This window comes from Panthera tigris, chromosome A2, assembly GCF_018350195.1.
Source record: "Panthera tigris isolate Pti1 chromosome A2, P.tigris_Pti1_mat1.1, whole genome shotgun sequence".
NCBI classification, from domain to species: Eukaryota; Metazoa; Chordata; class Mammalia; order Carnivora; family Felidae; genus Panthera; species Panthera tigris.
The window spans coordinates 16,466,249-16,490,585 of NC_056661.1; the positions used below are offsets into that span (position 1 = coordinate 16,466,249).

The following is a 24,337-nucleotide window of genomic DNA, read 5'->3' on the forward strand; positions in this document are numbered from 1 at the left end:
CAGCTCAACGCCCACAGCAGTCTCGTACTGCCGTGCCCAAGGCGCACTGGTGGGCAGGCGTCTGCAAATTCAGTGAATTTCACCAGAGATGGAAGGCCGGCTGGGTCGTGGGGAAACGGATGATTCAGGGCGCTCATACGCGAAAAAAAAAATCACACCTAATCCAACGAGCATCTCCAACTTAGAAGTTGCCCAGGAGACCCACGCGGCAAACACCAGACAGTACTGAAGACCATAGCGCGCTTACCACTGCCCGCCCCACCCCCGCGCATGCGCGACCACAGCACCAGCGCCAAGGGTCCCAGGCAGCTAGCACAGACTTGGTAGGCGGGCTACTACTCCTCGCGCATGCTCCACACGGGCGCGCATGCGCGTCTTTAGCAGCTGCCTTTTCTTCCTCTCCTGTCTCTCGTCCCTGTTCTGGATCCCAACGCTGACTACCTCATCCACGGCCCTCACTCCGCATTCCTCACCTTGCGCCCGGTTTTTTCCCGTAGGGCTTTCAGCCGTTCCTTTCGCCGCAACGCCTCTTCCTCTAGCCGGCCCACACCAGCCGCAGTAGCGGCCATGTTACCCGCCCGCCTCGTCCCGCAATGCGCAGGCCCAGGGAGTAGATGAACCTCTGGTGGCCAATCCAGGGACGGGAATGGGAGAACAGGAAGTCTTGAAAACCAATCAATACCGAGTTGCTATAGGAGGGCCCGCCCTATCTTTCCCCGCGACTTGCTTCGCCTGTTGGGGGAGGGCACGGCAAAGAGAAAGGTTTTAAGGCTCGATTCGTCCAATGCCAATCAGTGAGAAAGTAGCAAGTGGAATCAGACCTGAGTGAAGGAGGATAGAGCGCGTCGATCGCTTGGCTTTTGCCTAAGCATGCGCAAACCCCAGCGCGCTCCGTATCGGCCACTTGGAATGTGCTGACCCTCCGTATCCACTTGTCCTGGTTCTTCAAGGCCCGAATACCTTCAAAGAAGTCTTCCCTGACTCTCCACTCCCATCCTAGTTTAATAAGAGATCTGCCTCTTCCTTCCTCTGCTGCTATCAAGTGGCTCCTGATGCACTTGTTCATGCGCTTCTGTGTCTTCTCTCAGGACTCTCAGCTCCTGCGCAGTGGCCATTTCCTCGGCCTCAAGGATGATCCCCTCCCACCTCCAAGCACCCTGAAGCAGCAAAGTACTCAGGGTCAGACTACCCGACCTGGCCCAGTGGGCCCCAGGAACCTCCTGAGCTTAGTTCCTGAGAACTAAGCTGAGAGTTGGTTTGGCCTTGACTACAACAAGTGGCCAAGCGGTGCACTGCTCCCCAGCAGGAGCCGCCAGGGTCTTTCCTGCATTAACCAGAATGCCCTGACAACCAGGAGACCACTTAGGCTGAAGTCAAGACCCTTTTTTTTTTTTTTTTTAACGTTTATTCATTTTTGAGGGAGAATCTGAGGACAAGCAGGGCCGGGGCTGAGAGAGAGGGAGACACAGAATCCAAAGCAGGCTTCAGCCTCTGAGCTGCCAGCACAGAGCCTGATGCAGGGCTCAAACCCATGAACTGTAAGATCATGACCTGAGCCAAAGTTAGGCACTTAACCGACTGAGCCACACAGGTACCTCTGAAGTCAAGATCTTCTGATAGGATGTAAAAGGTCCCGAAAGCCACACAGAGGCCATGCCCCCACCCCCACCCCCCACCCCGCCAACACATACCACGACTTGTCTCAGCAAAGCTGTTTCCTGCTTGGGGCCTCCCTTCCCAGGCTGGTAGCAGGTGAATGCCCACTCCTCCCAGTTCCCCTCAAAGGCTCCTGTGCTACAAGACCTCTGTTCAGTCCCTCCAAAACAACCCTTGACCTCACTAGCCTTTTGGTGCCCTGTTCCCCTGCATCAGGAGGGGTGACTTGACAGAACCTCATTCACAGGTAGTGAGTGCTCAGGAAATGTCAGCTCAGAGGTAGGATGGACAGAGCAGGAAAAAAAGCCAGAGTGGAAGGGCTGCCTAAGAAGCCAGGAGGACAGAAAAGGATGGGAATGGAGACAGTCTGTCTTCTCTTGGCCACTCAAGGTCTAGGGGACTCCAGACTCCTAGAGTTCCTCTAGCTGATAGTACCTTTCTGAGCCTCACAAACTTCCCAACTCCAACACAGGGCCTGACCCCTGCCCAACACCCGGGGACCCCTCACCTCCAGAGCAGGCTGGTTTGGGGAGGAGAGAGGGGTCCAGTGGTGATGGTGGCAATGGCCCAGCAAAGAGTCAGTCAGGCCTTCATCCCTGTCCACGCTGTCCCTGGCTACCCAAGTGATTCTCATTTGGCTTATCTGGGCCTCAATTTCTCCATCTGTAAAACAGAGGCATGAGACATCCTCCTGTCTTTAACCTCTTGAGATGAAAGAAAACAAAAGATGTGACGCCAAGTACTGAGCCCTGGAGTGGAGGATGCCTCCACTGGAATATCTAGGAGGATCCTTTGAAGAGGGGATCCGTGAGGACTGCCTAAATCTTCCAGGGATCTGCCTGACAGGTGGAGGGCACTGCTTCTCCGGAGGTATTTTGGGAATGCCCTGCTGCTTGCGCTCTGATTTCCCCCATCCTGCTCCACAAACAGTAGAAGCAAAAACATTGCATATTTGGTCTCCCCCGTGAAAGTGCTTAGAACAGCACCAGGCACGTGGTAAACTCCACAAGTGTCATCGTGGCTGTTGTTACCATTATTTGTTGACGGAATCTGGCCATCTGAACGCATCCCGCAGTACCGTCCCCCTCCCCCCCCCCCCCCCCCCGCCAGACCCTGTTCCTTGCACAAAAGGTGGCAATTCCAGCTAAGCGGGCTGCTCCGGGGGTGGATCTAGACTAAGGGCGAGTCTGGAAAACCTGACCCCAGCCCTCGTCAGGGAGACTCAGATTGGCCCTTTTCAAGGCACTGTTAGGGGATGGCTGCGGCTGCGACGGCGAGCTGGGCTGCGGGGCGCCCTCCGGGGCCGCCCTGACCTCAAGCTCCTCCTCCCTTCGGGCTCCCCGCCCTTTGCACGGTCCCGGGAGAGGCGGGGCGGCGGTAGCGGCAGCTAAGTGCAGGAAGCCGGGCGGCGGCCGGCCGCGAGGAGGAGGAGCGTGCAGACTTAGGTGGCTCGGCGCGGCGGGGGCCAGTACTACTTCCCCGAGTAGTACCGCGCCGCTCCGCCCCGGAGGGACGCCCTCCGCCCATGGGCCTGGCCGAGGGCAACCGGCGGGCGGCGCGGAGGAGGCGGCGGCGGCAGGTGGCGCGCAGCAGGGCCGGAGCCGGGCCGGGCCATGGCCGCCTCGGAGCGGCTGTACGAGCTGTGGCTGCTCTACTATGCTCAGGTGAGCCCGCCCCACGCCGTCCCGCTGTGCCCCCAGCTCCGCGCGCCCCGCTCCTGCTGCACCTGCGCCCCGCGTCCCGCGTCCCTGGGGCCGTGTAGATGAGCGCGCGCCGGGCAGACTTGGGCTCCGCACACACGTGTGCGCCGCCCCCGGCCCGCCGGTGCCTCCGGCACTTATACCTGGGGGGTGACCCTCGCGGGCGTGCACCTCAACAGAGCCTCGGGGTTGGGTACCGCGCGGCCTCGGTCGTGCCTGATGAGGAGAGGGACCCGGATACAGGCGGCTGGACACTTCCCCCCTTTCACAGATGGTGAAACTGAGGCCCGGAAAATAAACGAGAGACTGGGAGGGTTGGGAGAGGCAGGAAGCCTTAGTTTGCATTTGGGCTTGCCCCTCCTGTGGGCGAGGCCCCATTGGGTGGTCGTGGTCAATGGGTCGGAGTGGACTCTGGGTGCCTGCAGGCGAGGTGGAAAGGTAGGGTCCTGCTTTGATCTGATTCGAGTCAACTCAGACTGCTCCCCACCAGGGCACCAGCAGTGATGAGCTCCTCCCTGACCCTGACCCAGGAGGCCCCTACCTCCTGGGGGTCCAGCCAGAAGGAAAGATTTGCCTTGGATGCAGAAGGAGGGGGTAGGGGAGGTGAGCTAGGAGGGATGTTTGAAAGGGATGGAGGGAGGCCCTCCCCTCCTGAGTTCCCTGTCCTGTCTCAGAGACTACCTCAAGTGGCCTCTGAAGGTGAAGGGAGTGACTCTGACCCAGGTGTCCTGTCAGAGCTGAAAATCTGGTGTCCCCCAAACTCTGTGTCTCACACACATAGGCTCCCACTTTCCTTCTGCTTTCACAGCAGGGAGGGATTCCAGGGTAATGCCCCCCTCCTCTTCACCTAGCATCAGCCTCCCTCCCTACACCTGCCTGGCATCATGCTGCTGGCTCAGGTGTGCCCTGGGCACAATGGGCTATTGTGTGCCCCTGATCTCGTCACTAGGGGGAAGTTCATGACCAGATCAGCTGGCCCTCTGTGAAGAGGCTGGCTGACTGTCTCCTAGGACTGCAGGCTGGATCTGGGGGGCCCTGGGGACCTAGAATACAGGCCATAAGTGCCACAGTTTATTGAGTCCCCTTAGGTGGTGAGAGGTCCAGGCCCCTGGCAGGAGGCAGCGTGTGTGACCCAGGGCAAGCTCTTTACACCTCTGAGTCTCTATCTGTAAATTTGGCACACCCTTGATCTCAGGGTAGCTTAGACTCCGCAGAGAAGTAGCCAGTATGGCTTGTCTGCGCCAGAGAAAGTTCCTGCTTCCTTGGGTTCCCTTATCCAGGCCTCTCTGTTGACATCTCCAAGCGTTGGTCTTTGGGAAGGGAAAAGATTCAGAAGGAAATCTGCCCCTGGCCCCCATGCGTCTGATTGCCCGAGTGGCTGTGGGCAAGTTCTTGGTCCTCAGTTTCTTCCCCTGTGACCAGACGAAGGCGGGGGCGGCGGGGGGGGCTTGAACCAGATAATGAGTCTGAGGGACGTTAATGGTGGGTCTTCAGGTTGCCTTGGTACTGTCTCCCAGGACTGTACCTCCGGCATAGTGTGGTGCCTACCCTTCTAGTTGAGTTCTGCAAATGGTCAGCCCCCCTATTCCCTCGGGGCGGGGGGGGGGGGGAGGTTAGCACTCATCTGTGCTGAGTCCCCTCTCCCTTCCAGCTCCTCACTTCATCAGGGCAGGTCTCGGGCACAGGCTGGCTGGTTGTAGCCCCAGAAGCCTGGGCAGTCAGGGGGTGGCCTAGGGCCGAGCAAACAAATCCAGGATGTGAGTATGAACCGGAAGCTTCGGCCAACCTCCCAGTGCTGCCTTCCTGCCCACATGGTCCTGCTCCTGCTCTCGGAACAGGTCCCCACCCCTCCATGCTGGGCTCCCAGGGAGTGGTGGCTGTGCTACTTTGAGCCCTGCTAGGGACCTATTGTGTGTGTGTGTGTGTGTGTGTGTGTGTGTGCTTGGGGGAGGGGTAAGATAAGGTAAGACTGATAGAGGGTGTTAAGAGACCCCTCAGTTGGCCAGCCACCCAGTCAGAAGGTTCTCCCAACAACCGTGCCCCTCCCCTCAGCAGAGAGCTGACATCAGCTGGCAAACCTGTTTTCCCAGTTGTGGGTCTAGGCCCGCCCAGGGGAGCACCCCCCCCTTTCTGCCCTTCCTTTCTCCTCACAGACCCCAGGTTCAGACCCGCCCACCCCTCTCCCTCTAGGGGCCACAACTGGGGAAGGAGCATTGCTGAGGGAGGAGTAGCCCTTGGACAACATCACTCAATCTGAGCCCCTCGGGGCCCTGGTAGGGAAACCAAGGCAGGGTCATACCAAGGTCATCGGACACATTTGGGGCAGAGTCCGGCAGAGTTCTGACCCAGTCTCCGTCCTGGGAAAGGTCTAGTTCTGTGGGCAGGAAGCCTTAGGTGGGTCTGCACCCTGGGACAGCACAAGCTGTTTCCTCCGCATGGAGTCTTCTCCTTCCCGCTTGGGGGGGCCTTTGTCTCCTGTCCCCCTGACTGGGCTGGACCTCAGATCAGGCAGGTCCCCATTTTCACCCTCACTGTGCTTGCTACTTGGCAGTTTCCCCCCACCTCACGTTTCGCAGAGGCTCTGCAGGTGTTAGCTGAGTGGCTGGATGCAGGAGACAGGCCCCACAGCAGTGACCTGTCATGCCCTCGGAGGCTTAGTTTGGGCCTTGTGGGCAGAGGGGATGGGAACTCCAGGAGCCAGCACAAGGCAGTGGGAAGCACGAGAGGCCAGTTGTCAGGAGTGAGGGGGTGCCCGGGCGATAGGTGGGGGCTTCCCCAGGGAGGGCTAGCAAGGGGGTGAGGACAGGAGGACTGGGAACAGCACCCAGCAGGCTGGCAGTTGGGCAGCATGTAAAAGTTATGCAAAATAAGACGCACACGAGCAGCCCCTCTTTGGGCGGAGCAGTAGTGTTGCTCAACAGCCCCCCAGTGTAAGGGAGTGCTGGGGGGCATGGCATCTGGGGGCGCTCAGGGCCGCCAAGGTCAGGACAGGTCAGACATTCAGGTTACAGGTGGGGAGCCCAGGCTGAACTCTCCAGTTACGCCTTTGAGGACTCGGGGTTCCAGGGAGGTCAGGTTGGAGCTGGAGGTGACGTTGCTCTGTTCACCCCTCACTGGTCCTTAACCTGACTGCTGACCTCCACTGCTTCATGGAAACCTGGTCAGGCCCTCTGCTTCCTCTGGGACTTTAGCTGGATCATATGCCTCCCCGTGCCTCAGTTTACCCTCTTCAAATGGGGAAAAGCGAGGCAGAATAGCCTCCTTAGTGCTTATACCTCAGAGGAGCAACCAGGGTTTCCTCTTCCCTGCCTTTATTCCTAAGGCAGCTGACGGGGCAGGACTGAGGTGATGGGGAGAGTAGCACAGAGCCCAGGCGTGGGGGGAGGGGCTGGTAATCCCTGGAGTTGTCATGGCAACTGGGGAGCTGATGTGGAAGTGTGGGGTCCCCATGGAAACAAGGTCGGTTACTATGGGGACCCTGGAAGGAAATTCTCGGTTTCCATAGTGATAGGACAAGGGGAAGGTTAAGCCCTAGGGGGCATTATGGAGACCAAAAAGCCCACCCCTTTCAAGACCCCATCCTCAGGTAAGGGGGAGAGCCTGGTCCAGCCACCTGGGGAACTTGTAGCACTGTGCCTCAGTTGCCATTGCCTCTGGCAAAGTCCCCATCTTCCTGCTTCATTCTTTGACCTGAGGTCCTCCAAGTCTGACCTCCGGGCCCCATGGTGTAGCCAGAAGCCACCTTCGGCTTGACGTTGCCATCACCCTCCTGATGCTGAGCGGGAAGACCCCCAGGCCTGAAAGAGTTTATCCTGACCAGACCCCACCCCACCCTGTCCCATTTCTGCTTGCCTGTCCCTGGAAATGGGGTGCTCACTACCACCCAGGCAATTCTGACCAGGAGCAGTCACCCACTGTGGAGCTACAATCCTCTCTCCTCACCCTGTTCCTGGCTCTAACCTGGGGACCACCAACAGAGTCCCATTCTACCCACCTGGGACAGCCACCCGTGAGACCTTGGCTCTGCTAGTGAGCCAAGGTCCGCCACTCGTTAGTCACTCACCGAGGTGTGTGGGGAGAACGTTAGTGCTGCTCTAGCGTGCCAAGGGCTTGGGAAGGCAGAGCCCCTGGATTTGGGGATGGAGCTCCCCGCTCGCCTTACCTGGTGCTAGTGGGTGTGGCTAGCGAGCCTCTTGGGGCAGCTGAAGCGTAAAGAGATTAATGCTGAGTAACAGCCTACTAAATGTGAGAACCGGGGCTGGACTCCAGAACCCGTGCCCTCAGCCCCTGACTGGCAGCCCCAGCCCCTGAATCACCAGACAGGGCTGGGTCTTGAAAAAGATGCTGGCTCTGGGGAGCATTCAGGCAGAGGAAGCATGGAGGGCAAAGCTGTTACAGACCCGTGGGCGTGGGGACAGAGAGTCATGCCTTGGGGCTGGGCCATCCAGGGGGTACGGGGTGCTGTGACATGGGAGGAGGCCGTGGACTTGCCTAAACCTCGTGCTGGGTGGGCTGATCAGACAGTGGCGGCCACTCGTGCGTACCTGAGGCACACTGGACGCCAGACGCCGGTTAAGGAATTTTTGCGTATTGCGCCACTGTAAACTCCAAGAGAGGTGGTGATGGGGAGAGGGGTTTGAAGCCAGGTCTGGGCCCTGAGGTGACACCCAGGGCAAGCCAGGGCCGGTGTTGGGCTTGGGGCAGGGCAAGCAGCTTGGTCGTCCCTGTCCCCTGGCAGACAGCCCCACCCACCCATCCACGCCAAAGCTGCCTGCTCTCAGCCCTCCTGGGTTACCTCAGAGTTCTGGAGAAGTGGCAGTTCAGTGCCCACCCAGGGACTGTTTGGGCCCAAATAGCCCTTGGGGTCTCCCCACCCCTAGTACTGAGTGTCCTCAGGGCTGGCCGGGCATAGACTGGGGCTCCCGCAGACGTGGTCGTGAGTCCCCCTCATCTGTCCCGGGTCCACTGACCTCCCCCTCCCCGCAGCTTGCTCGCCTGCAGCAGAGCCTCATTACCACTTACACATGAGCCCCAGGGCCTGAGGAGGAGTGTGGGTGCTCGTGGGAGAGGTGGGGTTGGGCCCTGGCCCCTTCAAGTTAGGGACTGGACTGGCCCTGCCCAGCATTCCTGCTCTGAGCTGGAAAGGGAGGGAAGAGCCAGTGGAGGCAGAGTGTGGGAAGCCCAGGCACCACAGCCACCTCTTCCAGCTCTTGGAGCCCTTGGCATTCAACACTGCCACCGTGACTGTGAGCCCCGACCCCTGCAGGGACCCCTGTGCCCCTGAGCACCGCAGCCTCATGTCATGGGGCTCAGGTCAGAGGTGAGAGAGGCAGATACCCCTATCCTCCCTAGTCCTATGCTTTAGAGAGACCCCTTATGCTCCTTCCAGAGCCATGAAGGCTACCTTGATTGCCTCAGCCCTGAACCCAGCCCAGCCTGGACCTGCTGGACAGGCCCAAGGGTGTGGTTCTAGGGATGGAAAGCAGGAGTGTGCTGAGTTTGAGGGGCCCACCCAGGTTCTGGGAGGGTCAGTCCAGGTGATGGCCACGAAGAGGGTGGCAGGTTTCTGTTTAAGTACCAAAAGCTCAGGTCACAGATGGCAGGGGGGCATGGGGTGGATAGAGGCCTGGACTGGAGGATGTGACGCAGAGCGGACGGAGAGCCTGGAGAAGCAGGTGCGATTGGACTGGGGGCCTGGAATGCCAGGCTCAGCTGAGCCCTTATCCTTAGGTTGGGTGGGCGGGGTGGAGGTGGGGTGGGGTGGGGGAGGGGTGGTGGACACGGTCAAACTTGGGTTTTCAGGGGCTCGGCAGAGCTACAGTGGGCAAAAGGGACTCACATTTTAGGTGAGAGATGTCTGTGGCTTACCTGGGGGTGGTTTGGGGGGTAGAAGAGGAGAGGGTGGTGTTGGGCCAGTTTTGAAGGTAGACCGGGATCTGTGGGGTCGCTGAGGCAGGGGCCACATGGTCAGCTTGGATGGGCTGGCCAGCAACCATGAGTGGCCCTGGCCTAAAACAAAGATCTGGCTTTCAACACCCTCAGAAGAGCAGCTGAAGCAGTTCTAGTGGATGAGACATCCTCTCTGGAGCCCCCCTTTACCCCCAACGCAATGGGAAATGTTCAGAAGTGGTCAAAGAGCCTGGCCTGCTCTGGCGTCTCAGGGTTGGGCATTTTGGTGTCATTGCTGATTGGTGGAGAGAAGGGGTGTGGACAGAGGTAGGGGAGCAGGAAGGCTGCCAGTGGCAGAGGGTGGAGAGGTCACCGAAGGTAACTGACAGAGAAAAAGTCACGGTGGTGTGGGCCTGCACCTTGGTAGCCCCAGCCCCTCTCACAGTTGCCCAGGCCTCGGGTCTGTGACAAATGCACAAGTAAGGTGCCCAGCCACAGGGTGAGGGTTTGCTCTGCCTAGGTTTCTTGTGCTCCTGGCCCATTCTGCTGAGGTCTAGCCCTTTCCCTGGGGTCCATTCAGTCCCTACCCTGTGGTCTGGGGTCTGCAGGCAGCAGAAATGAGCCATCCACCCGAGGTAGTTCCAGAAGTCCTTGGGTTGAGGTCCATGGCACCGGGGACGCAGCACCTATGATGTGTCCCTTGCCCCTTCAGCCTTCTCCAGTCCAGTCCCTGCCCTACCTCTGCCCCTGGGAAAGAGAGCTGCCTTTTGGGCTCAGCTGGTTTGGGGGTGGAGCTGCAGATGCGGGAGGGAGGACTGGGTAGGAGGAGGAGCTCCAGGGCCACCACCCACTCTGTGCCCTGGGAGGGGCATAGCGGTTAGAGCCAACTGGGGCTAGGCTAGGACCTACTCAACTGTGTCCCTGGGGTAGAGACCAGTAGGGCCGGGTGGGAAGTCCAGGACACAGGGAAGGGGGACAGGGCAAAGGTATGACTGAGTCCTCCATAATCCACATTGTTCCCTGGGCCTGAAGTGTTGCATCCAGGTGAGGAAGCTCTGAGTGCCTTGAATGAAGGGCCCCTATTAGCATCAGGGATCAGAAGAACCTGTCCCTAGATAGGCCTGCCCTGACTCCCCAAGTCCAGACCTCATGCCAGTAAAACGAGTCCCTGGTCTCCAAGCCCCACCCAGAGCAGGGTGACCACGCCCCTCTGCACTCCAGGCCCCGCCCCCAGTGCTGGGCCAGGTCCCTCGCAGCTTCTCTTGCAGGGCCCTGGGTGCCCCGGGGGGCCCCCCCCACATCCCTGCGGTCTGCCGGGAGGAAGCGGCCCCCCTCCCCCACCGTGACTCTGCGCTTCCTGCCCCTGCCGGGGCGGGAGGGGACATTTCCCGTTCACACCAAAGTTTCCCTGGCGGCGCCCAGACTCGGGCTCAGCCGCTGCCCCTCTTGCCCATGGAGCCGGCTTTGGGGCCTGGGGTCCAGGTAACCAGCCAGGGAGGGCGTTAGGTTCCCAGGGCCAGGTAGGGCATTCTGCTTGTACTTGCGGGGAGTGTGCGTGTGCATGGGTCTGCCTGACCCATGGTGTGCATGTAGCACCAGAGCCATAGTCAGGGAAGGTCTCCTGGAGGTAGTGGCGGCTGCTGAGCTGAGAGAAGGTGGAAGGCAGAGGCCAGCCCAAGGCTTTGGATCAGGGGTGGCTGGAGGGTGGAAGGTCTTCAGCCCCAGCGCCAGTGTGGGCCATGGCCACATCCCAGGACTGTGCACACTTAAGCTCCACCCTCCCCTGCCTATGTCAGGCTTGCCTGAGGCCCCAGGAGTTAGGGAGGTGAGAGCAGAGACTGGGGAAAGCAGACAGGGAGCCCGTGAGAGCTGTCAGCATGCGGGGTAGTCCTCTGATGCTGACCTTCCAACTTCCCATCCTCCTCCCCTCCCCGTCCCTCACTGTCTCCACCTGCACTGCCCTGCCTCCAACCCCTGTCTACCCCACGTCTACCTCCATTCGTTGCTGTCTACACCCCCTTGTCCTTCCCATGTGCACTGAACCCTCTCTGTCTCCCACCGCTCTTCCCCCCACTCCTTGGCCTGCAGAAGGACCTGGGCTACCTGCAGCAGTGGCTGAAGGCCTTCGTGGGTGCCTTCGAGAAAAGCATCTCGCTGTTCTCTCTGGAGCCGCGCAGGTGAGGCTGAATCTCCACGGAGGGCAGGGGCGGGGCAGGGAGACGGAGGGGCCTGGTGCCCTAGTGACCCCCCTCCCCGCAGGCCAGAGGAGGCAGGCGCAGAGGTGCCGCTGTTGCCGCTGGACGCGCTGCACGTGCTGGCCGAGCAGCTAGACAAGGGGGACCTGGAGCAGGCCCTGCTGCTGCTCAAGCTTTTCATCATTCTCTGCAGGTGAGTCCGTGTTGTTCTCGGCTCAGGGAGGTGGGGGGCAGCTTGGAACTGTGGGCCGAGGTGGGGCTGGCCTGTGCCTGTGACCTCTGTGACCTCTCTCCAGGAACCTGGAGAACGTAGAGGCGGGCTGGGGCCAGGTGCTGGTGCCCCGGGTGCTGGCATTGCTGACCTGGTTGACGGCAGAGGTGAGGTGGGCTCTACCCTGGGTGGGGAGGTGGTGGTAGGCGGTAGCCAGGGCCCAGCTAACCCCCTCCACCCTGTCCCCATACCTACAGCTGAAAGGAGCCCATGCATCGCAGGAGGGCCGTGGGCCGCAGCTGGAGAACGTGGCCCTGCATGCCCTCCTCCTCTGCGAGGGCCTCTTTGACCCTTACCAGACCTGGCGGCGCCAGCATAGTGGGTGAGAGCCAGCCCACCGCAGAGGGGGCTCTACCCTCCAGCCACCCCTGATCCCCAGAGAAGGCTGGGGAGAGAATGGGGGGAACCGCTTTGGCCAAGGTGTGGAGGTGGGAGGGGGCACGGGTGTAGGCTGGTGAAGGAGGATGGCCAAAGAGGGGTGGGTGCCTGGCCTCACCCGGGCCCCTGCCCATCCCCCACCCCCACCCCCAGGGAAGTCATCACTTCCAAGGAGAAGAGCAAATACAAGTTCCCTCCAGCTGCTTTGCCCAGTGAATTCAGCGCCTTCTTCAGAGGTCAGGCCCCGCCCCTTCCCCCCCCCAAGGCCCCACCTGGCCCCGCCCCCAAACCTGAGCCCCTTCCTGCTGTCCTGCAGTTCCCCATCCCAGAGGCAGGATGGGTTGTGCTTAGTGGTGGCTGCAAACAGGGCTGGGAGCACCACGGGAAACTGAGGGGGGCCCCTGGCACGGGGAGGGGCAAGGAGGACTTTGGGGGCAGAGAGGAGAGAAAGGGCACGTCGGAACAAAATGAGTAATTTCTTTTCTGGGATGGAGCGAAGGCCTCCCATAAGGTGGGGGAGATAAGTTTCCCTTCCCCCTTCCCCCCCACCTCTTGGGTCCCCGCAGCCACTTGGACCCCACTCTGATCTGGACCATCTGAAAACTCCCTGGTCCAATCCCTTTGTCCCTGCAGCCTCCACCCCTCTTCTAGGCAATGTCTACACTAAGTGTCTCTACTTCCTGCTCCCTCGGTCCTGGGGGGTCAGTTCCTCCAGGACCTGTGCCCCCTGGGAGCCCTCTTCTCTTAGGTCCCCTCTTTTCCTCTCATTGGAATGAGACTGGCCAGGACCTTAGATGGGACAGGGCAAGGTGTGCCTGGACAGGGGCAGGCCAGGCTTGGTAAAGTGGTGGCCTGTGGGGACAGAAAGTGTCTAAGTGTCTCTGGGATGTCCCGTGGAGCTGCAGGCCTGGCATCTGGAGCAGGGGCAACAGCCCCAAGAGAGGAGATGCCCCTGGGGAACTCCCTGCCTCCATTGTCCCACAACCTGAATGCACTTCCCAGCACAGACTGGATTTTGTTCCCGTTGCCCTAAACCCCTCACTGGTGGCCTGGCACCTCCGGATCAGATCCTGCTCCTCCCACAGCCTCCCTTTCCAGCCCCACTTGCCCTCTGCACCCGGTCTGCTAGTCCTGGAATGCGACTAGTTACCACGTCTTTTCCTACCGTCTCCTTTCCCTGCCCAGGCCACCTGCACTTTCAAATGCCCTGTGTCCAGGGAGCTGTCCCACCCCATCCCACGTAAATCTAGTGAGCCCTGCCCTTGCCCCACCCCCGCCCCCCACCATACACACCACTCATGTGACCCAGGGCTGGTCCTTTCTGCTCTCTGGGTTTCATTCTGTGGCCTGGCATCCTGTCCAGCTTTGCTGGAGCAGGGCCAGGTGGGCCTCCCACATATGAAGCTGTGAAAGCCCCTAGAAGTCCCCAGCAGGCGCATGGGTGGGGGTGGGGGGGCATCTGTATGGTAGATACAGCAAAGTCCCCGGAGCAGGTCACAGGAAGCTCCAACCGTCACAGGGTAGAGGGACCAGATTGGTATCTGAGAAACTAAACCCTGGGTTGCCATGGGGAAGCGGGGTGGGGTGTGTGTGTTTACCCTGGGGTCCCCACATTGGGGATTAAGGATCTGGGGAACTGGCCAGGCTCTCCGGGCAGGACCACGTCCCTTCAAGCTCCCCAAAGAAGGGCTGTGTTGTCCCTAGACACCCTGGCACAGAGCCATGGCATCTTAGACCCCCCAAGTACAGAGCCAGGTCTTTTCTCTCAGCCCCAGCCCCCTACCCCCACCCCAGGGCACCTGCAAGCTTGGTGACATTGTCCTGTCCTGCCCACCCACCCTATCCAGAGAGCCTGCAGGATGCAGATGGCTTGCCTCCCGTGCTGCTTTTGCGTCTCGTCCACCTCTTTGGTGCTGTCCTTGCAGGAGGGAAGGTAAGCCAGGAAGAGCCTGTGGACCAGAGGGTGGCCATCTCAGGGTCTCTGCTGGTTGAGCGCCTTGACCATTGCCATCTCTGCCCACACCTGCAGGAGAACGGGCAGATGGCTGTGAGCGCCGGCTCTGTGCAGGGCCTGTTGGGTGTGGTACGGGGCTGGGACCATGGGCCAGCCCAGGACCCCCGCCTAGTGCCCCTGGCACTGGAGGCACTAGTGGGTGCAGTACATGTCCTGCATGCCAGCCGCACACCCCCTCGTGGGCCAGAGCTCCGAACCCTGCTTGAGGGCTACTTCCGCATCCTTAATGCCGACTGGCCGGCGGGCCCAAGCCCAGGCCCTGAAGAGGCCCTCGTCACCCTACGGGTCAGCATGCTCGGTGGGTATGGGCTCCCAGGCTCTTGGGGAGGTGGCTCTAGCAGGGAAAGGTCTAAGTGACGATGGAAGGCAGGACTGGGAAGCACGGGAAGAAGGTTTAAGGCCGAGCGGAGGTGTTGCTGACAAGGGATCGAGCGGGGCTGACCCTAGACCCCTCCACAGATGCCATCCCCATGATGCTGGCATGTGAGGACCGGCCGGTGCTGCAGGCCACCTTCCTCAGCAACAATTGCTTTGAGCACCTTACTCGCCTCATCCAGAATAGCAAGGTGGGCTGGGCCCGGCTGGGGGGGAGGGCCTGGAACCCAGAGGCTGCTGAGCCACTTCTGGGGACCGAGCTGCTGCTGAGCAAACCTGGGCTGGACTTGGCCGGGGTGTGGCTGGTGGGATGGCCTAAGGCTCAGGATGGCTCTGCATGCCATAGGAGGGGGACGTCCTGGAAGGACCGGAGCTGCCCTGGCCCCTGGTCCCTCTTTCCCCAGCCCCAAGTCCGAGGGCAGGAAGAGGGCTCAGCTGTTTTAGATACAGTACCTTCTCCTGCCCACTTATCTGCTCCACCCTCCCCGACTCTGTTCTGAGCAGGGGATGGGCAGCTCAGATTCCCCCATTCTTCTTAGTGCCTGGTGGGGCACTCGGCCTGGGGCACACAGAGCCTTCCCTTGGGGTGGAGCTCTAGCAGCCTCCCCAGGTCTTGCTCTAACCCCACCCCTCCCCCCATCTTCCTCCTCTTCTCTCTCCTCTGCCTCCTATATCTTGTGCCTTCCCCCTTCCCCACAGCTGTACCTGCAGGCCCGGGCGCCCCCTGAGGGGGACAGTGACCTGGCTACCCGGTTACTGACCGAGCCCGATGTCCAGAAGGTACCACCTTGGGGCTGACCAGCTCAGGCACTCACCTCCCTGGGTCCCCACCCCCTGTGGCTCCCTCTCTAAGCCTTTCCTGCCTATGCAGGGGGAATGAGCAGACATGTGTAAGGTCTGGTGTGGCCTAGCGACAGGGCTGGGTCCCCCATGCTATCTCGCCCACCTTCCCTATCCTTATCCTAGGGAATGGGCAGGAGTGTTCTGTGCCCTGCCTAGTATTTGTCTGGGGAGCTAGAGTTTGGCTTTGCCAGGCTGGAAGGAACCTTCGAAACTCAACCACCTACCCCCATTCCCAGAAGCGGAGACTGAGGCCCAGATACTACTGGATTTGGCTCTAGTCACTCACAGAAAAGGAGGTCCCCCACATGGGGCCATTTCTTTCCATGGGTCCTTGTCCCTGCCTTAAGCAGGTTACTGGGAGTCCCTTGTCCCCTTATGATGTGCTGCCTGCCTCACCTTGCATGAGGGCTGTAGGAGGCTGCAAGCTGTCAGTTAGGGGCTCTGTGTGGAGAGCCCTCTCTCTGGTGGTTTAACACCTGGGCCCCAACCTCTAGAGTCTCCCAGCTTTGTCTTTATGAGGCAGCCCCCTGTGGCCATTACACTTGCCTATTTTCTGAGAGCCTGCATATCTATTCATCTACTAAGCAGGCAAGGCAGGTGAGACCCCCGGTTTTCACAGATGAGAAAAAAATTGAGGCCCAGAGAGGGGAAAGAGGTCGTGTGAAGTCACTTGGGGAGTCAGGCCCCATGGAGCCCAAATACAGCCTAGCCCCTGTTGACAAATTCTCCAAGCCCTGCTGACCCCTCAGCCCTCAGGGGTGGGGCAGGGCGAGTGAGCAGCGCATGCTTCTAGCTGTCAGGTTCAGCCAGGGTGAGCCTCAGTGTCTCCACCTGGATCTAGGGGCAAGGGGCAGGGTAGGACTCAAAGGTCTCGAAGGTTCTTCCGGTTCTAACATCCTGTGATTGATGGTCCCTAAATTCCCCAACCCCCTATCAATCATCATGGGTGATGGGGCACTCGCCTGCCTGCACATGTGTGTCTAGATTGGGTGGGGATGGGTGGGGGCCCGTAAGCCTACCAGACACTGGGGCATAAAGAGTTATGGCGAGAGGGTCCCCTGTTGATGTGTCCCAGTGAGGCACTTCCTGGTCTTGGTTTCTTCCTGGCTTCTTTGTCAAAGTGGGCCTTGCCAAGCTCCTCAGAGGGGGCCCTGGGGTAGGGTGAGGGTCATAACAGTTCAAGCAAGGAGGAGGAGGCCTGGTACCTCTACTCCCAAAGCCTCCAGCCAGCTCAGCTATGTGCCTTGGGGCACCTGCTCCTGGCCCTACACCAGGAGCAGGGGGCTGCCAGCTGTGACCCCCTGGCCCCCGGTTCTTCTGACTGACCCTCCCCACCCCAAGGTACTGGACCAGGACACAGATGCCATCGCGGTGCACGTAGTCAGAGTACTTACCTGCATCATGAGCGGCTCCCCCTCAGCCAAGGTGAGGACACGGCGTTCTGGCTGTGGTAGGGGTGGGGGATGGCAGTTAAGCTGACCGCGTGCCCCCAGAACTAGTCTGGTTGGTGGCTGTTAGAGCAAGGGAGCTGGGGAGGTGACCGTCTTGCCCTCTGGGGTGCAGCTCAGCCCACTGGGCAGACATGGTCATTGGTCAGTGCTGGCAGCTGGATATCCTGGGTCAGGGAAGCACTAGGGAGGATACTTGTGGGCTAACCACCATCTAGAGCCTTCTGAGGGGGACCCTTGCCCCCACATCCACCCACAGCCCCTTTCCCTTGCTAGCACTGCAACCCAGAGGCAGAGCCGGCGGGGGAGCCCTGGAAGATGACGCTTCCTCCAGGGTTTCCGTGGGGTGTGTTTGCCCCGGGGCCCACACACATGCTCACTTTTTCCCCACACAACCCTGCACAGGAGGTGTTTAAAGAGCGCATTGGCTACCCTCACCTGCACGAGGTTTTGCAGAGCCAAGGTCCCCCCACCCATCGGCTGCTGCAGGAGCTACTCAACATGGTGAGGGCAGGGGCATTTTGGCGTCAGGGTCCCAGAGGCGGTCAGGACTGAGGGTTTCCCTGGAAGGGGAACTCTCCACCCTGGGGACTGTGTTGGCTGTGGGCAGTACATAGTGTGACCTGTGGCCTGAGCACATGTGTCAGTTGCACCGGGGTGAAGATTCTGGTACGTGTGAGCAAGCCCCAAGATCATCCTGGGAACACGCCATTGGGGCGGGCCAACCCAGACCAAAAGCCAAGGCTCGGGAATTAACGGTGCTCGTCCTGGACTTCCCTGAACTTTCCTGAACCTCAGATCCGCCCCGTGAGCAAGGTGGGGTAGCACGTGTTGCTTTCCCACGCCGAAGGCAAATCCACTGAGGCCGGGGAGTCCCACTGTTGGCAGGGTGGCCCGTCCCATGCCAGCTGCCCAGGAACTATGCCGTTCTCTCTCCCCATAGGCTGTGGAGGGGGACCACAGCGTATGTCCACCACCACCGATCCTGAACGAGCAGCCCGTGCTGATGCTGATGCAGTGGCTGCCGGCCCTGCCCACGGCGGAGCTGCGGCTCTTCCTCGCACAACGCCTTTGGTGGCTCTGCGACAGCTGCCCCGCCAGCCGCTCCACGTGTGTGCAGGCGGGTCTGGTGGGCTACCTGCTGGAGACGCTCAGCACGGGGGTCGCCCTGGGGGTCCGCTGCCAGGAGCAGCTGTTGGCGCTGCTGCAGGCATTGGGCCGTGTGTCTCTGCGGCCCTTGGAGCTTCGTTGCCTGCTGCGCCCCCCGCCAGGGCTGGACTCGGGGCCGGGCGGAGCCGAGGCTGGGAATGCCCGACACGCCGGTGCCATCATTCGTGCGTTGTCGGGCATGGCCCGGCACCGGGGCCCTGCACGAGCCCTGCACTACTTTGACCTCACGCCCAGCATGGCCGGTATTATGGTACCCCCCGTGCAGCGATGGCCAGGACCCGGCTTCACCTTCCATGCCTGGCTCTGTCTGCACCCCACGGCTGCAGCACCTGCCCCGGCCCCGGCCCCCTCACGGCCCCTCCAGCGGAAGCAGCTGTACAGGTGGGTAACTTCCAGGGACCGGGTGCAGGGCCAGGGTGAGGAGAGCAGCAGGCATAACTGGCTTGGCCTCCCCCCAGCTTCTTCACCAGCAGCGGCTCAGGGTTTGAGGCCTTCTTCACGGCAGCTGGGACACTGGTGGTGGCCGTGTGCACCCGGAAGGAGTACTTGACCATGAGCTTGCCTGAAGTGTCCTTTGCCGACTCTGCCTGGGTGAGCCTCTACCCTCTTATGGTCCAGGGGGAGTGGGTGGAGGAGGCCCCCAGTGCCAGCCCACGGCTTGATGTTGTGGCTTCTGTTCTAGCACTGCGTGGCCATTGTCCATATGCCTGGGCGCCGGCCCTTCAGCCAGAACCTGGTCCATGTCTACAAAGACGGCCATCTGGTCAAGACAGCACCCCTCCGCTGCCCCTCTCTCAGTGAGGTGTGCCAAGCAGGGTTTGGGGAGGCCTTGGGTAGCGGGAGCGTCTTGGATAGGGTGAAGCCTGCAGCCCCTGTGTCCCCCACCCCCACCCCACATAGACCTCAGACTTCAGCCTCTGGGGTCTGTGCAGCCTTGGGGGTCACTGTGAGGAACCGGATGCAGGTGGAGCCCCAGGCTCTGCTGTGACCTGACCACTCCCCCAACCCTGGCCCCGCAGCCTTTCTCCTCCTGCTGTATCGGCTCCGCTGGGCACCGCACAACGACCACCACCACGGGGCTGCCTCCGCCACCAGTCCCCGCTGCCCTGGCTCACACTCACCCCTCCCTGTCCCGCTCCCAGTCGGTCCCGGCTACCGCAGGGCTTGGCTGGGGGTCGGGGCTGGTGGCCCCCCTGCAGGAGGGCAGCATCAGCTCCACCCTTGCAGGCACACAGGACACTCGGTGGGGCAGCCCCACGTCTCTGGAGGGTGAGCTGGGAGCCGTGGTCATCTTCCACGAAGCCCTGCAGGCAGCGGCCCTGCGGGCCCTGAGCACCTTGGGTATGCATCACCTGCCACGCACCGGCCCAGCCCCACCCCAGACGCGGCTGGTTGGGGCTCATGAAGTGCCCTGGCCAGAGACTAGGGGTCCAGGAGGGGAGGGAGAAGGTGTCCCTAGGCATATATGTCCTCTGGTCGGACAGAGAAGAGGCGGGCTCTGGATGGGGTTTGGCCAGAGGCCCAGCCAGGCCTGAAACCCCCTGCCCACCCCCCAGGGCCCAATGAGATGGCACCCTTCAAGCCCGAGGGGGAACTACACGAGCTCAGCACCAAGCTGCTCCTCCATTACTCACCTCAGGTACTGGGTGGGAGGCAACTGGCTCGCCCCTGCCGCCGTCCCCCTGTGGCTCCCACACTCTGTGTGCCGCCTCGTCTCTCAACTGACCCTTGCCGCCTGCCCGCAGGCCTGTAAGAACAACATCTGCCTGGACCTGTCTCCTGGCCACAGGCTGGATGGCCGCCTGACAGGCCACAGGGTGGAGACCTGGGACGTGAAGGTGTGTGTGCCCATGCGGGCAGTGTGTGCAGAGAGTGTAAACACAGGCACGTGTGTGTGTGTGTGTGTGTGCGCAGGGTGGGCTGGGAGGTCTCTGGGAGACAAGCTCTAGAGAACAAAACTCCCCTGGACCCAGGTTCCCAGACTGGAAGGTCTGCTGGGGTGGAACGGGGCAGGAAGCGACAGGCAGCTGCCCTCACACGGCCAGCCCTTCCCCTAGGACGTGGTGACTTGCGTGGGAGGCATGGCTGCCTTGCTGCCCCTGCTGGAGCGAGTGGCCTCACAGCCCCAAGAGGCCGAGGCGGGTCCAGCTGAGACACATGACCTCGTGGGGCCCGAACTGACCTCTGGCCACAACACCCAGGGCCTGCTTCTCCCACTGGGCAAGTCCTCCGGTAAGCGGCCCTGGTGCCTAGGTTGGGGTGGCGAGGAAATCTTGCCATGACAAGGAGGCCAGAGTGCTTGACCGCTGGCAGGCCCTTGACACACATCTGTCCCCTTCCTGGTGGCGGGTAGAAGAGCGCATGGAGAGGAATGCAGTGGCCGCCTTTCTGCTGATGCTGCGGAACTTCCTGCAGGGCCACACGGTGAACCAGGAGAGCCTGGTGCAGTGCCAGGGGCCTGCCATCATCGGGGCCCTGCTGCGCAAGGTGGGGCAGGCGGGGAGGGGGCTGCCCTATCTGACCAAGTGGACTGGGTGGGGGGACTAGGAAGGGGAAGCTGAGTCTGTTGAGGAGAGCCTCCTGGGAGAGGCGGTGGCGTCTGAGTGGGGCCTTGCCAGGTGTGGCAGGATTTGGCTGATGGTCTGGTGGAAGCATCAGCACCTGCTGGGGCTGGAGACCTGCATAGCAGGCTGGGGGCCTTGCGCCTCAGGCAGCGGGGAGCCGGCAAAGGGTTCCAAGTAGGCAGGATGCTCGTGTCCATCCGCCTGTGCAGGGCAGGGTGGGTACCGGGAGGCTCAGGAGCACGCAGCCAGGGCCTGCCACCTCACCCTGGCTCCTTCCACCCCAGGTCCCCAGCTGGGCCATGGACATGAATGTGCTCATGTCTGCCCAGCTGCTGATGGAGCAGGTGGCAGCGGAGGGCAGTGGGCCCCTCCTGTACTTGCTCTACCAGCATTTGCTCTTCAATTTCCACCTGTGGAGCCCCAGTGACTTTGCTGTGCGCCTGGGTAGGTGTGGGGCCTTGGATGAGGGACGCCACTGGGCAGGGTGGGGGTAGAGGTTCTGAGAAGTTCTAGCCCCGCTTCGGGTGACTTGAGGGGACCTGTCTTCCCCTGGGGCATGTGAGGGGAACATGGCCCTGTCCTGGAGGGATAGCTGAAGGGGCTCAGCTCAGCCTGGTGGCCTGAGGCCTCTGGTGATGCCCGCTCAGGCCACATCCAGTACATGTCTAGCATCGTCCGGGAGCACAGACAGAAGCTGCGGAAGAAGTATGGGGTTCAGTTCATCCTGGATGCGCTGCGCACCCATTACAGGTGAGGCTGCGGGGCTGACACAGCTGCCTCTGGCCTTGCGGACGGGGTCGACCCTCCCCCCCACCCCCCTCCAGCTCACCTGCCCACTGCCCTCCCTGTTCTCTCCCCTCCGCTGCCCTGCCTTCTCCTGGCCCTGGGTGGCTGCGCTTGCCGGGACCGGCCCAGCCCACAGCGGGAGCACCCCCTAGCGGCTGACGACGTGCGCACAGTGCAGACCTCACTCCTCGGCCTGGTGCGGGAGTTCCTGGTCCGGAGCTCCGCCACTGATCACTTGCAGGTCACGCTGAGCTTTCTGGCGGCTACAGGCGATGATGGCCAGGTAGGCTGGAGGCTGTTGAGGGTGAGACTTAGGTGCGGGGTGGAGTGTGGGCCGTGTTGTGGGGAGCGGCCGGCCCAGAATGAGGCTTTGTGTCACTTGCTGTGTCCCCAGGTGGTGGGTGCTCTGGACCTGCTGCTGGCACTGCTGCAGGGCTCACCAGCACAGGAGGCTCTGGCTATCTTCCTGTTGGAGCAGGGGAACCTTGAGGTTTTGCTGGCACTGCTGGTGCAGCCAAGGTCACTGCCCCTGCTGCCCGACCGAGTCTGCAAGGTACACCGAGCCCACCCCCCCTAGCATCCATTTGACATGGCCCCTGCCTGAGGGCCAGGGAGGTGTGACTTCCCCTCCTCCAGTAACTCCTTCCCCAGTGATAACAAACCCCCTGTGACGCTTAACCGCCCCCCCCCCCCCGCCCCAGATCCTGCGCAGATTGCAGCAGAACGAGCGCTTACCTGAACGGAGTCGCCAGCGGCTCCGGCTGCGAGAATATGGTCTCCAGGGTCTCATCGCCTGCCTGCCGGAGGGGGCTGCTTCGCCCCAGCTCTGCCAGGGCCTCTACAAGCTATTCCTGGGGGCAGGTATATATCTCAGTTGGGGCCAAGAGGCAGGCCAGGCGGAAGGGTGTGATGGATTCAGGAAATAGGGCAGGTGGACATAGGAAAGGTGTTGGTACAGGGGCCAAGGCTGAGCCAGCAGGGCTGGGGTCAATCCCTCAGAGCCTTCCTGGGGTCAGTCCCTCAGAGTCTCTCTGGCCATCTTCCCAGACTGCCTGAACCTCTCAGATCTGTTGGCTGTGGTGCAGCTGTCCCTCCAGGCTGACCTCGGCGTCCGCCTGGACGTTTGTCGCCAGGTGAGTATGGGAAGTGAAAGCTTGCGGAAGAGGGGGCTTCTACCTTGGGGGCTTCGCTTTACCTTCCTGTGAGGAGCGCTCTCTGGAGGCCTCCCCCCTGCGAAGGCCCTAGGACGGGAGTCTGGGGGGCAGACTGCTGGATGAGTCTCTCACTTGTGCCCTGGCCCGGCAGCTTTTCCACCTCATCCACGGACAGCCAGACGTAGTGCAGCTGCTGGCCCGGCAGGCCGGCTGGCAGGACGTGCTGACCCGGCTGTACGTCCTGGAGGCTGCCACAGCTGGGGGTCCCCTGCCCTTTCCCCCAGAGACACCCACATCCCCAGAGCCAGCCTTATGCAAGCCACCCACCGAATCACCTGAGTCTTCGGATGTCTTCCTGCCCTCGGAAACCCCCAGCCCCGACCCTGACAGCTTTTACCACGCTCTCTCTCCATTTTGTACACCCTTTGACCTGGGCCTGGAACGGGCCAGCGTGGGTTCGTGCAACAATGCGGGCAGTGGCAGTGGCAGTGGGACTCTTACTCCGGCCAGCCAGCCTGGCACACCTTCCCCACTGGATGGGCCCCGGCCCTTCCCTGTGGCCCATGGCCGCCATAGCTCTAGTCTCTCCAACGTGCTAGAGGACGGCAGCCTCCCGGAGCCCGCCACCAGTGGGGATGATACCTCAAATACCAGCAACCCACAGGTGAGGCGGGTCCGCTCTCTGCCACTGCGGCACTCTAAGGGACACCTCTGGGACACAGCGCAGGCAGTATAGACTTTCCAGAGGTGGGGTCTTGTCTGACATCAGGGCTATAGGTGCTGGTCAGCCCTGGTGCTGCGGCCTCATTGCTGTCATCTGCAGTTGTGTTCCCGGGGTAGGGGGTCCTAAAACGGGACAGACGATGCTGAGCCAGAGTGGAGGCGCCAGCCAGGCTTTGGAAAGTCCTCAAGAGAGCCTGTAGGGCAGACACTTCACAGGGCCTGTGGGCATTATAGTTCTAAGGAATCTGCCTTGTGTTTCCAGGTTTGGGTATGGGTCTCTGCTTATTCTATGGCATTCCTCCAGAGAATTCCAGTATGGTTCTTGGGCCTGAGATTGCCATGGGGCAATTTGTGAGCCAGCTCATCTGTTCTTAGGAGTCCTTGAAACCCCAGGATTCTGTCTAGAATATTCAGGTAGTGGCTAAGGCCCCTGCGCCATTCTTCCAGGCCCCAGGGTGTCTGCTGGCTGAATGCTCTGCCTCCAGCTGTCCCTACTAGTGGTCGGCAAGGCAAGGAGTGCTCAGCAGGGATAGTGTAAGAGCCAGCGCCTCCCTCCCACCCCCGCCCACACCCCCACACCCTTTTGTGCCCACAGCAAACCCCTGAGGAGGAGTTGTGCAACCTGCTCACCAACGTGCTGTTCTCAGTGGCGTGGCGGGGCGTGGAAGGCAGCGATGAGGCCGCCTGGCGGGAGCGTGGCCAGGTCTTCTCGGTGCTCACCCAGCTGGGCGCCTCAGCCACGCTGGTGCGCCCGCCAGACTGCATCAAGCGCAGGTGAGGAGACAGCTTGGCAGGGCGAGGGGCCTCTGGGACGCCTGAGGGGAAGGAAGACAGCCAGGCGGACACCTGAGTCCCTTGCCCACCCCCAGCCTCCTGGAGATGATGCTGGAGTCAGCCCTGACCGACATCAAAGAGGCCCCTGCTGGGGTCCTGGCCAGCCTCACCCAGCAGGCGCTTTGGCTGCTGCGCCTGCTGCAGGACTTCCTGTGCGCCGAGGGTCACGGTAATCAGGAGCTGTGGAGTGAGAAGGTGCGACAGCTCAGGGGCCTGTGAGGGCCACATGAGTCCGCGTGTTCACAGGAGCCTGCAGGCATCCGGCGTGGGAGGTGGGCGAGTGCACACGTGCACTCACGGGTGCGTCAGAATGGTGTCTGTGTGTGCAAACCCTACC

At 61.4% G+C, this 24,337-nt stretch overlaps 2 protein-coding genes across 7 annotated transcripts in view; one reads left to right on the top strand and one right to left on the bottom strand.

Annotated features, from left to right (window-relative positions):
- Nucleotides 1-625, bottom strand: part of CCDC12 (coiled-coil domain containing 12) — a 53,620-nt gene extending 52,995 nt beyond the window's left edge. The window contains exon 1 of the mRNA XM_007088429.3: nucleotides 474-625. Coding sequence (XP_007088491.1) covers nucleotides 474-569 — 96 coding nt within the window. The 5' untranslated portion in view covers nucleotides 570-625. The remainder of the gene's footprint in view (nucleotides 1-473) is intronic.
- A 2,503-nt stretch (nucleotides 626-3,128) lies between these two features.
- Nucleotides 3,129-24,337, top strand: part of NBEAL2 (neurobeachin like 2) — a 29,662-nt gene continuing 8,453 nt past the window's right edge. For 2 of the 6 annotated variants that reach the window (XM_042978784.1, XM_042978787.1), the window contains exons 1-29: nucleotides 3,130-3,320; nucleotides 11,334-11,422; nucleotides 11,505-11,633; nucleotides 11,737-11,818; nucleotides 11,909-12,033; nucleotides 12,243-12,325; nucleotides 13,937-14,022; nucleotides 14,119-14,401; nucleotides 14,563-14,669; nucleotides 15,178-15,258; nucleotides 16,663-16,746; nucleotides 17,175-17,273; nucleotides 17,713-18,320; nucleotides 18,398-18,530; nucleotides 18,622-18,741; nucleotides 18,959-19,280; nucleotides 19,496-19,578; nucleotides 19,685-19,777; nucleotides 19,997-20,171; nucleotides 20,293-20,426; nucleotides 20,788-20,947; nucleotides 21,151-21,253; nucleotides 21,419-21,572; nucleotides 21,684-21,842; nucleotides 21,991-22,150; nucleotides 22,337-22,422; nucleotides 22,595-23,107; nucleotides 23,762-23,940; nucleotides 24,036-24,195. In XM_042978784.1, coding sequence (XP_042834718.1) covers nucleotides 3,270-3,320; nucleotides 11,334-11,422; nucleotides 11,505-11,633; nucleotides 11,737-11,818; nucleotides 11,909-12,033; nucleotides 12,243-12,325; nucleotides 13,937-14,022; nucleotides 14,119-14,401; nucleotides 14,563-14,669; nucleotides 15,178-15,258; nucleotides 16,663-16,746; nucleotides 17,175-17,273; nucleotides 17,713-18,320; nucleotides 18,398-18,530; nucleotides 18,622-18,741; nucleotides 18,959-19,280; nucleotides 19,496-19,578; nucleotides 19,685-19,777; nucleotides 19,997-20,171; nucleotides 20,293-20,426; nucleotides 20,788-20,947; nucleotides 21,151-21,253; nucleotides 21,419-21,572; nucleotides 21,684-21,842; nucleotides 21,991-22,150; nucleotides 22,337-22,422; nucleotides 22,595-23,107; nucleotides 23,762-23,940; nucleotides 24,036-24,195 — 4,641 coding nt within the window. In that variant the 5' untranslated portion in view covers nucleotides 3,130-3,269. Of the gene's footprint in view, nucleotides 3,321-10,570; nucleotides 10,728-11,333; nucleotides 11,423-11,504; nucleotides 11,634-11,736; nucleotides 11,819-11,908; nucleotides 12,034-12,242; nucleotides 12,326-13,936; nucleotides 14,023-14,118; nucleotides 14,402-14,562; nucleotides 14,670-15,177; nucleotides 15,259-16,662; nucleotides 16,747-17,174; nucleotides 17,274-17,712; nucleotides 18,321-18,397; nucleotides 18,531-18,621; nucleotides 18,742-18,958; nucleotides 19,281-19,495; nucleotides 19,579-19,684; nucleotides 19,778-19,996; nucleotides 20,172-20,292; nucleotides 20,427-20,787; nucleotides 20,948-21,150; nucleotides 21,254-21,418; nucleotides 21,573-21,683; nucleotides 21,843-21,990; nucleotides 22,151-22,336; nucleotides 22,423-22,594; nucleotides 23,108-23,761; nucleotides 23,941-24,035; nucleotides 24,196-24,337 lie in introns of those variants that run through there. The other 4 variants (XM_042978790.1, XM_042978786.1, XM_042978788.1 and 1 more) reach the window with 4 other exon arrangements.